The following is a 14667-nucleotide window of genomic DNA, read 5'->3' as shown; positions in this document are numbered from 1 at the left end:
TTACATACGTTACGTTAAACGAATTACAAATTACTTAATTATGTACACATGTTCACAGCTCTGAGTCTGACATTGAATGTTTTTAAAATTTATAGATACCACCTACCATGGACACTCACATTGCCAGTAGGCACGCAAGTGCGTTGTCGGCATTTTAAGCCATGGTATGCTCTTTTCTTGAAGGACCCTAAGTCGAATTGACGAATTTAAAATTGCGGTCTACTCACGATGTTTCCCTTCAACGTACAAGCAAGTTAAATGCGCTTTAAGAACAAATATAAACGGGATCGAATGCAAGACTTCATTAGAGTGTAACACTTAAGCACTCGGCTGACAGTATTCTGGGTTTTATAATACAATCTGTTCAATTTTTTGTATAAAGAGCTTTTTGTTATATTTTTGGGATATCAAATAATGTTGGAGAACTCTTCCACGAATTAATTCGAAAAGATAAATGAGGACGTTGTGAGCAAAAAATATACGGTATAAGTCAAACGTAATGGATGAAGATATATTTGTTCTTCAAGAAAAGCCAATATCGCGTATAAGAATCATTCTTGTGGAAGCCAACTGTCTCATTTTCCAATAAGGACGAAGTATTGCGATGTACGGCCATTGAGTCTTCTGCTCAAACGCGTATATTGTTGTAATCGTTATTTTTACTCTCGTAAAGTCTCTTGTGTGCCATTCTGTAATATTAATTGTAGGTGATCCACATGTAATGTTATCAGTGTTAGCCTAGTGGATTCAGCGTGCTCCTTGTGGTCGTATATTCAGTACCCCACTGTGCACTTAACTGATCTTATTATTATTATGACATTGGGGCCGTTCAAGTATTATGTAAGCAGATTTACTGCAATTTATACTCCCCCTCCTCTTCAGTAAAAGTAAGCAAATCTTAAAAAAAATAGTACATATACGTATTACGAATCCTCGAGTTTCGTTTTCAAGCATAGCATGTAGCCACACACCCACATGTATGTGTAAAAACGTAAATAATTACTGTTGACGTAATCACCAGATGAGAAAATCAACGAAACCTCCTGTGCTTACGTAATACATTTGCCTAATTTGATAGCTAGTAGTGCGATTTTTTCTCATTAATCAATCTGAATTGACTACGTTATTTGCAAATAAACTATTAATAAAATCTAGTAAGCTTTACACTTGTACCTTAAGTGTCGACTCTGAATCTGTCTCTGAAATACTAGCAATAATACTTTTAATTGAATTTTAGTTCCAAAGAGGTTATTAAGAAAAAAGTTTCAATGTGATAATAGAATACCAACTCGAACGTTAGAATAAAGTTAATAAGTTCGAGACGTTCCTCGTCGTAATATCAGCCAGGTCAGGTGTGAATAATTTTCCTGTTAACTGCGCCAGTTTATCTTGGAACTCTTTAAACTTTTATTTAAAAAATACAATACGATTCTTTTCCAGTTATTTCTCGCGCCATTTTAAACAATGAAGACTTCATTGCTGCATTTCTGTTTGAATTAATAGATGAAATTATTAGGAATAGGTCGCCTTTAGTAAGGATTCAACTTTGTTGCAATTATAACTTTTGAAAATAAATATAGCCTATGTTAAAAGGATAATGTAGTATATTAATGGGGAAATAATACAAACACAGCACACTAGTGTGTGGAAATTTGAAAACTCTTTAAAAAAATCTTCTCTTTAAGAAACATGTGTATCTTTGAAGAACTGAGAATCGCCTCTACTGCCGCTTCGTATATTTATGATGATTTCTTTTGTTTACATATAGGATAACTTGTAACATCTCTGAATTACACTCTCACACATACATATGCATTCACACATTCATGAACTCACGCAACTTAAGGTATTACTCGATACATTTTCTTAAACAAGATATTCATACGTCACTTTATTGTTTTGAACCTGTACCACGGCAGTGTCTAGTCACCCACAACACAGGGGCGAATGGGGGAAATTCAAATCAATTTTATCACACTAATATTTTGTTAAAATATGAATAGTTTATTATATTATCAATATGATAGAATCATTATGTCACATAAAATGTAAATCACTTCCTGAAAATTACACCTCCATGCTCCTGCCTAACAGACTCCTAATCGTGTTTTGTTTCACGCACCTCATACAACAGCAACTGTGCAAAAAACTCAGTTTTGTATCGCGCAGTTTGTCAGTTCAGTTATGTACGGGACATAGAACGACCATTAGCCTCGACTTGTTTAAGCTATCACGAAATTTGCTTTAAAAGAGTATTAAGAATATTCAAAAGTAATTAACGACCTGAAACCTTCACGCTACATAACCTTCATCATAAGCACACCCGAATTAAAAACAACGTTAGTTACTTAGTACAATATATTTAATAAAGTTTATTAATTTTTATTTTTATGTTTTCTAAATGTTTCAACCCTTTTATATAAATATTTATTTATTTACACTTCGTTACCTTATACAAAAACATTCGTATAAAAACGGCGGCCTTATCGCCAACATGCGATTTCTTCCAGGCAACCCTAATTTGGACCGACAAAATGAAGAAACACCTATAGAGGGTAACGTACAAGAAGTTTATAAGTAACAAAAACCTCAAAATACCATATTGTTACGACGAATTGTGCAATCGCTACTCAGTAGCAAGGCCGCCTAGAGAGTTCTCGAATATTATACAAGATTATTCCTAGGGATATATAAGCGAGCCGAAACGCGACTAGTTGACTTTAGTTTCGAATGCGATATCAAGAGAGAAACACCGAAGCGATAAAGTGCGATTAAAGTGTATACAAGTGATAAAGTACTGTGTGAAGTGTGCATAAGTGAAGTAATTAGTGACTGTTTTTATGTGTAATCAGTGCATCTCTGCGATTAATTTGTGCCCATAAATTCCTCATTGATTTATCAAGAAATAAACCCTTGAATAAAATATAAATCTACGGCATTTTATATCCGATCCCATAGCTCGTAACAATATAACTAACGTAAAATAAAGTAAAATCTAAAGAAAAAAAAATAATTAACTATAATTTGTATAAAGAAAAATGTAAAAGCTAATCCAGAGGTTATTGAAACAAAATTAATACATATAATTAGTAGCTAATTACGAGGCAGAAGGAAAAATTATATATACATACATATTATGTATTCCATCTTTGGCTATATCTTTTGTACAACCGTTTTATATATATTTTAAGTTAGCCGTAGGATTTCGAAATAAAATTATTATATCCATTTACAGTATACCCATTAAAAGCGTGGCTGGTAGTGGAGAGTACATATTTCATTTAAAGCGTTGAGGTTAATAAATAATTTTAATGGGAAATGCTTGGAGAGTCTAAGAAAAATTATGTTCTAAGCACAATGGAGGTAGTCGAACGTTGTTGGAGCAATAATGACGGTAAAGAATTTTCATTTCAGTTTCTTGTCGGGTCGGAGTACTATGAAGCATTCCAGAAGTTTTCAGCGCGGCTTTCTTGGCTATTATGCTAAGTGATTTACTACGACTTAATTCCCGCGTACGCGTACTTAGACGTCATAAAATCTATATAAATAAAAAATGTTTCGCAAAATTTTACTCGAATATGGCTGAATATGAGTATTTGTTTTAACTTTGAGTAAGGTTATTATGGAGATAAAAATAATTTAGATTCCGGAAAAGCGTCTCTATAGGGGTAGTATAGAAAAAAGTGCCATGTGTTGGTATATAGCTACTAAAAAGGTAGGATAGGGTTAGTTAAATGTTTCGCGGGGGAATATAGTACAAAATAAATGTGTTAAGTTTTCTATGAAACGTTCAAAGTAAGAAATTTATTAAAGGAGAGGCTATCCAAAATATTTCCATATGACATTTTGTTACGCAGCATATAATATAAAATGCGAGACATTGGTGAGGATCAAAATAAAATGTTTATAAATAAATAAAGTTATATCTTATTTAAATACTTTAGTAATTGTACAATGTCAACATTAGATTTATATAAAAAAACTACAACATAATTTCGCCTAATACAACCTATAGCAATTGTTCTATCTCAAAAAGAAATTGATATTTACGAATTGTTAATTCCCTTTTTTAATTTGATAAATCGTTATTCGGAAGTTGGTTGTATTGTATTAGATTTTGATTTGAAACATCTATAGTGAGTAAACCGATTGTTGCCATGGCAACAACGTTATACGACGATTTTTATACAAAAGTCACCGATTAAAACAATTAAGTTCTCGCAATTTGAAATAAGTTTTTTTTATTTCAAACTATTGTATTTAATGAAAATAAATATTTTTCCACATTCACCATTTTCTAAAAAATATTTGTAACATTTCACTTTTTATTATGCCATATTTAGTTTCTGTCGTAATCTGTTGTTTATGATTATTGTGCACAATATATGAATTAGCTTTCATTATACTTTTTAAGTACAACAATGCATTAGTCTTGCTATAAAAGTACTTTAAAAGAAATTTGTTACGTCTCTCGTAACTTTTGACTAGTTCAAGGAGATACTTCATATAATTCCGAATAGGTTTGAAGTTCAATATAAACATGAGCAATTTAAAGTTATACGGGAATATTGAGCAAACGGGCTAGTGGGAGCTGAACGAGTATTCAGCCAATTATTTTCGTCATAAGTTGGAGTTGGAGTACTGTTAAGGTGTATGAATTATTATGATGCACCGGATCTATTAACTATGCTGATGATAACTGTTGGAGGAGAGCCAAAATACATACAGATATATGTAATTAACTACTTAAATTTTATTATTAAAAGAAACAATGGCGCTACAACCTATTAGTTCTGGGCCTCAGATTTCTGTACACTCTTTCGTTATAATTTATATTTCTTAGGTGATAGGTGATCAGCCTTCTGTGCCTGACACACGCCGTCGACAGTTTGTGTCGAAGCTAAGGTTTCCTTACCACCGTACAAGCGAGTGTTAAATGCGTAAAAGTAAAGCCGGGACTCTAACCTGAGACCCGGCTTTACACCATGTTAGAACGTCGTAAAGGTGGTTGTTTCGTTTAAAAGTACATATATATACATACTTATATGTAATTTGTATTTTTTTATATAGTGCATCATAAAAAGATATAAAATTTATATACCTAGAATAATCCAATGACTTTAAAATGAGAAGTAGGGTTATACAATAATTTACGCCGAATTTAATATATAATCCGAAAATATCTCGCCCATTATTACACTTAAAAGTTATTTGCAAAGAATTAAGAACTACTAAATATAAACCTCTTTCAGCATGTCTTTAGAAAGTATGTTTAAGTACAAATAACTCACCATTAACTTTGAGAAATATGAGTTTGCTAAGCCCAGCTCCGATGTCGTTCCTCGCTTCACAAAGGTAATGCCCCTCACTGTCTTTGGCCACTCGTTCGAAGACCAGCGAACCATTCTCAAGAACCCTCGAGCTGCCTTCAAACATGAAGTCCTTGTATTCCCCAGGTGTATTACCTGCAAGATTTCGAATATTTAAAAACGAAGAAAGACACTATTTGATAAATAGCTGTCTTTATCACTCTTTTGTCTTTTTAATAATATAACGTGACAAATGTTTTGTCTTTTAGAATTAAGAATATTCTTAATTTTAATTATGTATTAATGAGGTACCATTTTACATGTGTGAGTGATTCATTATAAAACAACTGAGCCATGAGTCGTAATGCCGTTAAGTTTCATGAGAGTTATTTTGTAAGTCCTTTTATAAATTCCATTTTTATTGATATGAAAAATATTTGCTTTGAAGCTTATATAAAGCGTTTGCTCAGCTCGGTCCATTACTAGGTTTCATGTATTACTTTGAACTGTTACTTAAAATGAAAGTATTGCAATATTACAAAGAGAAACTTGTTGCAGTTTCATTTCAATTCCTTTATTCACTTTCTGTTATAAAGTTACTTTTACATTTAGAGTTTATATAAGATTTAAAATTTTATAAGAAACGAGCGACTAACCGAGTTCGTTCGCGTAAGCATAATGAAGTTTTTTTTTTATCATCTATTAACTTTATTTATGTTTACATTTACTCTGTGAATATGAATTGAGACGTGTTCGAAATTTGAATTTCATTTTTAGCCAGTTGAATACTTTTTCATAAAAAAAGAAAATAACAGTACTTTTTAAATTGACAATTGATGTCAATGAGGAATATGCCGGCCAGTATATGCTTTTAAACTCTTTTCAATGTAACGCACAAAAAAGTATTAAAGTCAATACACTATGCTTTAGAATTGGTAAATAAAGTATTTTCTAACAGTAAAAAATCATACGAATTGTAAAATACCTCCTTCGGGTTTTTGGAGTCGGTCAAAATGCTTAATAAAATGTTTATCCTTGATATATTTGGAAATCAATAAAAATAATATCTTCTATATTGTTTTAGTAGTATGTAAAATTATTTAATTAAATTTGGTATAAAAATATAAATTTCCAGAATTTCTTCTAAAATTAATTAATACATTAATATTATGATATTTTTCTATATTAACACTTACCAACAGCTTTCTTCCATGTAATAATGGGTCTCGGGTAGCCATCTGCTTGGCATTGTAGAGTGACATCTTGACCTGATGCTACCGCGATGTCATTTGGCTCAAGCCTCCAGCGAGGTGGAACTAAAATATTTTTTTATTAAACTCGTGTTCTACAAACAAAGTATATTTTTTTTGTCTATTTGAGCCTTCTTGTTAGGGGAATAAATTATAGAGTTCAGAAATTTTATGAAAAAAACCATTGCATTCCTTTTTTAAAAAATGAATGTACAAACATTTGAACGTCATAAAAATTTGTGTAAGCTATAAAATAGTCTATGGATATTTTTAATTACCGTTAACAGTTAGCGGCACAGTGAACCGCTCGGAGCCAGCGACATTAGATGCGATGCATGTGTAATTCCCGCTATGAAGGGACGTTATGTGTTCAATCACAAGAGAGGCGCTGTACTCGTCCATTCGCCTAGTAATAATCCCGCTGGGCGCGTACGGCGACGACGTCACAGCCTGCCCGTTTTTCTCCCATCGGAAGGCAATCGGCAAATCACCCTCTAGTATCTGACATGAGATAGCGGCCCGCATTCCCTCCCTCAGTAAATTCGTCAAAGGCTGTATGGGCAATATCTTTGGCTGGACTGAAAACAAAAGTATCGTTTAGTCCCGATAAAGGATTTGGCACCGCACCAGAGGCTTGTAAAACCGTGTAATTAATCGGAATCGTAAACGTACATTGTAGGTTAGACTTTTTACATTTTATTATCCCATTAAAGTATGCGGTGGGAACAAGCGAGAAAAGTTTAATGAATAACAGATCAATAATTTCACTCCTCAGGTTTTATTACGCGGTTTTTAGCTATACAAATATGTATCACAATGGAGGCAACCACCTTTAATAACGATCCAAGCCTCGTGTACATATATATTAGGTATGTACACATTAGTTAATAATGAAGCGCAAACCAAATGTTAGCAATCTCACAATTATAGGCAATAAATTGTAAAACGTCAGTTTTAGTAGTACTCATAAATTGTAATATAACATTCACGTTGCCGATAATGTCCAATGTCGACTACACTTATATTGTTTATAGGTAACAGATATGTCACTTAGATTTAAGAACCCAAACATAAGCCAAGTACAAACTTGACTACACCGTAAGTACGCTGGACTAACAAAAAACTATTTTTGTTAGTCTAACGTTGCCCTGCCCCTAATTTTATGTTACCTCATGCTTTAAACGATTAAAGCCTTGACACTTGAGCTTCAAACAAAGCGTTTCATTTATTTGAACATCCCTCCAACAACCGCCAACGAACTGAACTATTGTTTGATTGAACTACTAAATGTTACTGACAAACGAATGAATTTGAGGCTATTGTTAATCAGTTTCCTAGCTTTTGCAGTGCTGCGTTCGAGTCCTGAATAAGGCTATTCAATTTTATGAGACCGTGGGCCTAGTAAGAATGTTGAAGAGGATTCCATTGAATCATCACATCAGTGATTGTCGTCTCCTTTATAGAGACCGGCTTAAATTAGGTGGAGTGTCTTGAATCACAATCCATTAAAATATCCAGGCATACATTCAAAAGAATTGCCGTAACATTCATAAATTCTAGTTCAAAATTAATATCTACCCAATATTTGGACTTCCACATCTCGTCTGGCAACATGACGTTGTCTGTTAGATGCCTGACAGGTGTAGGTACCGGCGTCCTCGCCCCGTTGGGTCTGTTCGACGATTAATGTACCGTTCGGAAAGACTTTCTGACGGCGATTCAATGGCAATGTTTGGCCATCTGCAAACATGGAAAACAATGCATATAATAGAAAAGAATATTGGATTAAATAATCAGATTATCAGCATAACAAGTGGATAAATGTGAATTAAAGGGTCTTTTGTAAAGTACAATAAACAAAAAGAGGAAGACGATCTTCGTCTTCCTCTTTAGGGTAGGTAGATAGACAAAATTAAGGAAGCAGGCGGTACATGGCAGAGAGTCGTGTGCCACTGCGCAGGAATGGAAGGATTTGGAGAAGGCCTTTGCTAACAAAGGACACACAGCTAAAAAGTTCGAGATAAACATATAAATGTGTTAAGATGCAAAAGTATCTGGAATAACAAATATTATTTTAGATATTTTACGCCTTAGATATTAGTTAATAATAAAATAGCTATATGCGATCTTTTTAGACAATCTGCGCAACGTTTTGTCGTAAAATATGTATCTATTAGAATAATCGAAATTGGAAAAAAGTAAATTAGACGGAAAATGATTTGTCCGCGGCGGTATTCTTTGAATCTATTTATTTAGAAAAGTCTTATATCTATATTAAAACATATTTTTTAAATCGAAACGCCAATTAGAAGGTTTACATAATTAATAATATGATAAGAGAGAGAATGCGTGTAGGGCGTGGGTGTGTATTTGTGTGTTTATAATTGGAGTCCGTGTGTTAAAATCGCTTGATTTAGTGGCATTAAATGTCTAACGACTATCTAGGCTCCAACTCCCAAGCAAAGCAAGAGAATTATCACCGAATAAATTCAAAACTCTCGCTTAACGTAAATTATTAAGTTAATCAATAATGCTTTTCATAAATTTGACGATTACTTAATGATCCTAATCTTTGGAATCGATTTACTTCATTTCAAATACTATATGTATTTGTCTTTCAAAAAATGTGTATGACTCAAAACTTGGCGATTAAAAGAGTGGCGGAGAGTTTCTTGCCAGTTCTTCTTGCCCTCTCTACGCGCTTAACTTGCGAACTGGTAGTAAATGTAAATTTAGATACAATTTAACATCTTTTCAGTTGACTTTCATAAGTGTACTTGGTTACCTATATGAATAAAGTTATTTTTGAGTAGATATGAGCTTATGTTTTAAGGATTTTTTGTAACACCTAAATTGCAGATAATTGCTACAAATATTGTAAAAACTAAAAAAATAACAACAACATATTCTAACATATGTATATCCTTCATGCATAATAAGATGTATGAAGGATATACATATACAGTCAAAACCATTTACGACGACATCGTTTAGATCAACATACCGGGTATATTGACCAAAATCAAAGGTTGGCTGTTACGACTATCGGTGTTTACCACCAAATATGAGTACGATGATGATAACAGATTTTACTGTAATAACTTTAAACATTTCAAACATCAACAAATATATATTTGACAAAACGAATGAAATTAGCCTTTTCGTGTTCCCTTAACCATTTCAAGGGATCAAAAAATATCTAAGAAAAATGTCGGACCATAAAATGCTTAGCCCGTTTAACAGAATTACTACGTAAGATCAAATTAAGGCTTCTCGGTCACTCCTCCGTAATTTCCTTTTTCCGGTTAGACCCTTGTCAACAACGATCTTATACATAGTTTAGTTACCTTTGATAATTTTAGGTGACCCTATTATTATAGAATATATTTATGGCCCCTTTTATCAGTCGGCGCTTAATCGATCTCTCAAACGTTCATACTGTAAAAGCTTTTTAAAATAGAATCGTGATTGAATTTTACACTTAGTTATTACTTGCCACTTTGTGTAATATATTTTTAGAGAACAGGGGAAAACGGGCAGGCTCACCTCGTGTTAACTGTAGTCTATGGACAAATGTGAAGGCTTGCGAGTACTTTGCTTTTAAAAAGTACGCTCTATTCTTAAATTACCCTAAGTCGTCTTCGTTTAATACCTTGAGAGGCAGATGGATTTAAGTAAAAGTTAATACACGAATAAACCATGAAAATGTATAGCATATATAGAACATTTCTGATGTATATACAAGTGGAATTAAATATTTAGATTGCTCTTAGGTTTGAGACAAATATACTCGTACATATAAATAGAAATGTTGTATTGAAAACAGCTTGAATTTTAGTTACTGTTTATTAATTAATTAAAATAGTTTCATATATCTATATCAATTAATCTTAAATATGCATTTCAGGACTGTAAACAGTGGATTATTATACAAATAAAATATATATAAGAAGACTCCTTATATATTTGACACGATAATCATGTTTTTAGTTAGGTATTAACATTTTCAAGGTCGCGTATTAAGATTTTTTTAGTATAGCATAAGTTTGTAATATTCTATATTTAGTATTTTATTAATACCTTAATTACTTCTAGACTTTAATAAACAATGTAAATAACTTTTTTTGTATTTATAATTTAAAAATAATCTTCACTTTACGATTGGCAAGCAGTTACCATTATCGCTGTTTGAAAGGTGTAAAGGAAAAATCACGTCGGCGATAACTTAAAAATTCCTTTCCCTAATTGGATCGTGCGAGCTCGCCCATGTTACATGTTGCCAGCCAATTCACTTTCGTGTAAGCGTTCTTGTTTAATGCTATCATTGTACCTATTGTTATTTTAATTTGCGCTTTAGAATTCTCTTATATGTATTTGTTAATTTATCAACTTCGTCTATTGAGCGGTTGTAATAAACCAGTGGTTACAACCCTTGGTCTTGGTCCCGAATCTGTTTCTTTTTAAAAGCCCGGCAACGTATTCGCGAGCCCTTTGGTATTTAAAGTATCACTTATCATCAGATGAGCCACCTGCCCACGCCAACGAATTTTCAAATTTAAATAATTTATGGTTTTAATTTGAATTTTAACAATAACTCCAAATCTATATATATTTTTCACTTTCAGAAAATGTGTAGACTTGTGGCATAATTTTCAGGACATCCGTTTACAGATTACATACAGATTTCAGGACTTGTCTTGTTTTTGATGAAGACAAAAATTCACCACACCATTCCACACCGAATTTACTAGGTATGGGTCAAGAATGGAATGATACGCCAGAGACAGGGAAGATCGAAAACTTCTCGAAGCCAGACTGAACACTCTAGAACGCCGTAAGACAAGACCGGAGTATTGTGCGAAAGAGATAAAGAGTACGTCCGTTCTAGAATTGTACAAACACTATTCCTGTCTAGAGAGTTCCCGAATATCGTTCGAGATATTCCCAGTGAAATATAAGATAGCTGAAACGCGATTAATTAAGTTAGTTTCGAGTGCGACACTAAAAGACTAACACGTGATAAAGTGTGAATAGTGAAGACAAGTGATAGAGTACTGTGTGACTTGCGCGTAATTGAAGTAACTAGTGCTCGTTGTGTGTGGTAATTAGTGTATTCCTGTGCATAATTTGTGGCGTTTTAGTATAAACAAACTCCTGGTTGATTTATTTAAAAATAAACCCTTGAAGAGATCTGCGGCATTTTCTATCCGATTCCCTAGCTCGTAACAATTTACACAAAATAATAATGATGTCTGTTAATTCGATTATAAAATATTATAGAACATTATTCGTTAAATGTTGTTAATGACAATCTCAATACCACGATAGACGATGGGTTCGAAATTTAAAATAAGTTGTTTTGCAATACTCTAACTAAACGAGTTTCATCTGTAGTGTACTTCCCTTTAAACCGGAAAAATCATCCAACAAAATCCAACAAAAATGGCAATATAATCCGTATCCAAGGTAAAAATATACGTAACCTAAGAAAAAGGAAAATCTCTAACATCTTTAACCTAGTTTCTTAACCTGTTGCCGAGCCCCCTGACTTCCCCCGCTTAATTCGATACACTAAAGTGTCCTTCCGGGCACGTTTAAACGGAAAATACGCAATTTGTACATTTTATCTAACGTACAAATAAGGATTGTAAATATCTTTAAATCTAATTGTATGATAAAAACACCACCGTGACCACGCACGTTAAAGCACGTGAAACGTCGGAAAAATTTAAATTTAAAATTATGTACAATAATGATAAGTTTATAATAATACTAACAGCTTTAATCTGGTTAAAAAATTGTTTTCTTTCAATGTGTAAAAGCTATGTTAACCAAAGACAATACTATACTTATATTTATCAATTACAGCATAAATATCGTAGAAGATGTCTTTATAGTCAAAGTCAAAGACAAAAATAATTTATTCATATAGGTAATATAATGTACACTTATGAACGTCAAAAAAAAAATACATTAAATGCTTTTAATTTTACATTTACTGCCAGTTCTCAAATCAAGGGTGTATGACGGAAGAGAAGAACTTGCAATAAACTGTCCGCCACTCTTTTTAATCGTCAATATTTTTGTATTACACAACGTTTGTCAGGAGCTGCAACCATTACACCATGTTCCATATGACATCTTAAGTAATAAATAATATTAAAATAAATTAAATTAAAAAACAAAGTTTTATCTCAGATTGTAATCTAATTGTAAGATGTATAGTTATAGGTATTGTCTATTATTTATGGCCAAGAACTATACAATTATTTACCAGTGGCGCGTACCTTTTTTAGGTCAGGGTTTAGGTATATGTTTCATGATTAAATATAACGATAGGTATATCCTTGTTTAGAAAACTTGAGCAGTATTCTGAGGGTATATTTTGAAGTAAACGGAAGAATACATAGTTCAAATAAAATTCATGTAGTACCGTGTGTTCAAACTGTCAAAAACTGACTATAGCAAGTTGCGGAGGGCAAACTTGGTATGATCTGTGAATAAGTTTGAAATTCGATGAATTTAACGACATCGTGCTGACAAGTCTACGGAATCGTGACAAGAAAACAGATATTGCATTCTTTCATGACCTGTCAATTAACTACATTTGTTTCACAATAAGTCAATTTATGTCCTGTAATGTTCTTGGACTTTATATTATAGTAATTTATAAATACATACTTTGTAATGCTCCTACAACACATTGTAATCCAAAAAATTGGTTGTCTGTAAAGTCGGTTTACGGACGAGAAATGTACGTGATAACGTCTTTTATTAATTTAATTATCACAAAATAAATATTATTTTGTATAATACAAATGCGTAAGCCAAAAGCTTAGTGCCTCTCTATCGCTTGATCCGCGTTCTCGCTGGCACGCTCGGCTCACGCGGAACGTGACAATGATTCATGTTACGCTCGGCTCAGGTGCAACGTGACAATAAGTCATGTTTTTTCGTGCGTGCAGATGGCACTCATCGATTTATAATAGACGTTATCACGTCAAAACGTTTTATACAATATTACGTAAACGGACATTTTCCATTGAAAATCTTCTAATTAGGTACAGGTGCGCAATAAAGCTTTATTAGGAAACTTGTATCGGGGTCGCTTTATTTTCGTCATTACACGTGTCGAACATTGGTAGGTATTAAATATTAATTATGTTACATTGGTTTCCCTTGTTCCTGAAGTTTGCAAGTCATACCTAATTTAATCAATACATTTGCGTTTCAAGGCAACATAACAGTATAAGCTGAGTTTACAATTAGTTTAAAAGATAGATAAAAGATCAAACTCACTCGTGAATACTAAACCATATTTGCGGTGTCTATGTTTTTAAAAGCCAAGTTAATTTTTGGAGTAGGTAATATGTAGATCATACGTAGCAATATTAATATATAATATTTTAATAAGTTTGTAGAGTCATTATTAACAGTATTTTAAAAGACATATTGTAAAATTACCAACCTCTTTCCCATGTGATTGCTTCAATTGGATATCCAGCAACAGGACATTTTATATTCAAATCACTGCCAGCGACAGCTGTCACTTTTGGCATTTCACGAATATAGGGCAAACCATAGACGTTAACTCGGGCGGCGTGACTTGCTTTTCCCGCGGTGTTGGCGGCAACACACGCGTACTCGCCGCCATCTTGTTCTGTCACACGACTGACGTTGAGATGGCTAACTACGTCGTCTTGTAGGGTCACGTGCTGCCCAACGACGAACCTGTTCAATTATAAAATAATATATTATAAAGAATTACTTCAGTATGTATAGATGTAATATACCGCAATCATACAAGCCAAGACCCAACTTGTTTCTTCGTGAAACACAAATTTTAAAATCATAAAAATTCTATGATTTATTGTATGATGTTGAATCGTTTCATATTAAAAATCTCACAGATTAAAGAGATTTAATATTACTGTATATAGTTACGTATTAATCCTTTGCCTTTCTCATTAGGGGTAAATTAATATCATCATTATTACGTACTGAATTTATTTATTTGATTCTGCTTAAAAACCTTGGAAAGAAACTTAAACAGAAAGTATTGTAACAAATCCATTGCGTAGTAAGCGATTTATATGACACCTTTACAC

At 32.9% G+C, this 14667-nt stretch overlaps 1 protein-coding gene across 1 annotated transcript in view; it reads right to left on the bottom strand.

Annotated features, from left to right (window-relative positions):
* The window catches only part of LOC123713634 (Down syndrome cell adhesion molecule-like protein Dscam2), a 129609-nt gene that overhangs the window by 22595 nt on the left and 92347 nt on the right, over positions 1-14667 (bottom strand). Inside the window, exons 11-15 of the mRNA XM_045667393.1 lie at positions 14028-14290; positions 8138-8299; positions 6838-7137; positions 6506-6625; positions 5292-5465 (exon numbers count right to left, since the gene is read on the bottom strand). Of these exons, the coding sequence (XP_045523349.1) occupies positions 5292-5465; positions 6506-6625; positions 6838-7137; positions 8138-8299; positions 14028-14290 (1019 nt within the window). The remainder of the gene's footprint in view (positions 1-5291; positions 5466-6505; positions 6626-6837; positions 7138-8137; positions 8300-14027; positions 14291-14667) is intronic.

Source organism: Pieris brassicae, chromosome 8 (genome assembly GCF_905147105.1).
Source record: "Pieris brassicae chromosome 8, ilPieBrab1.1, whole genome shotgun sequence".
NCBI classification, from domain to species: Eukaryota; Metazoa; Arthropoda; class Insecta; order Lepidoptera; family Pieridae; genus Pieris; species Pieris brassicae.
The sequence above is the reverse complement of the archived record's forward strand: the minus strand, read 5'-3'. Positions and strand labels throughout refer to the sequence as shown.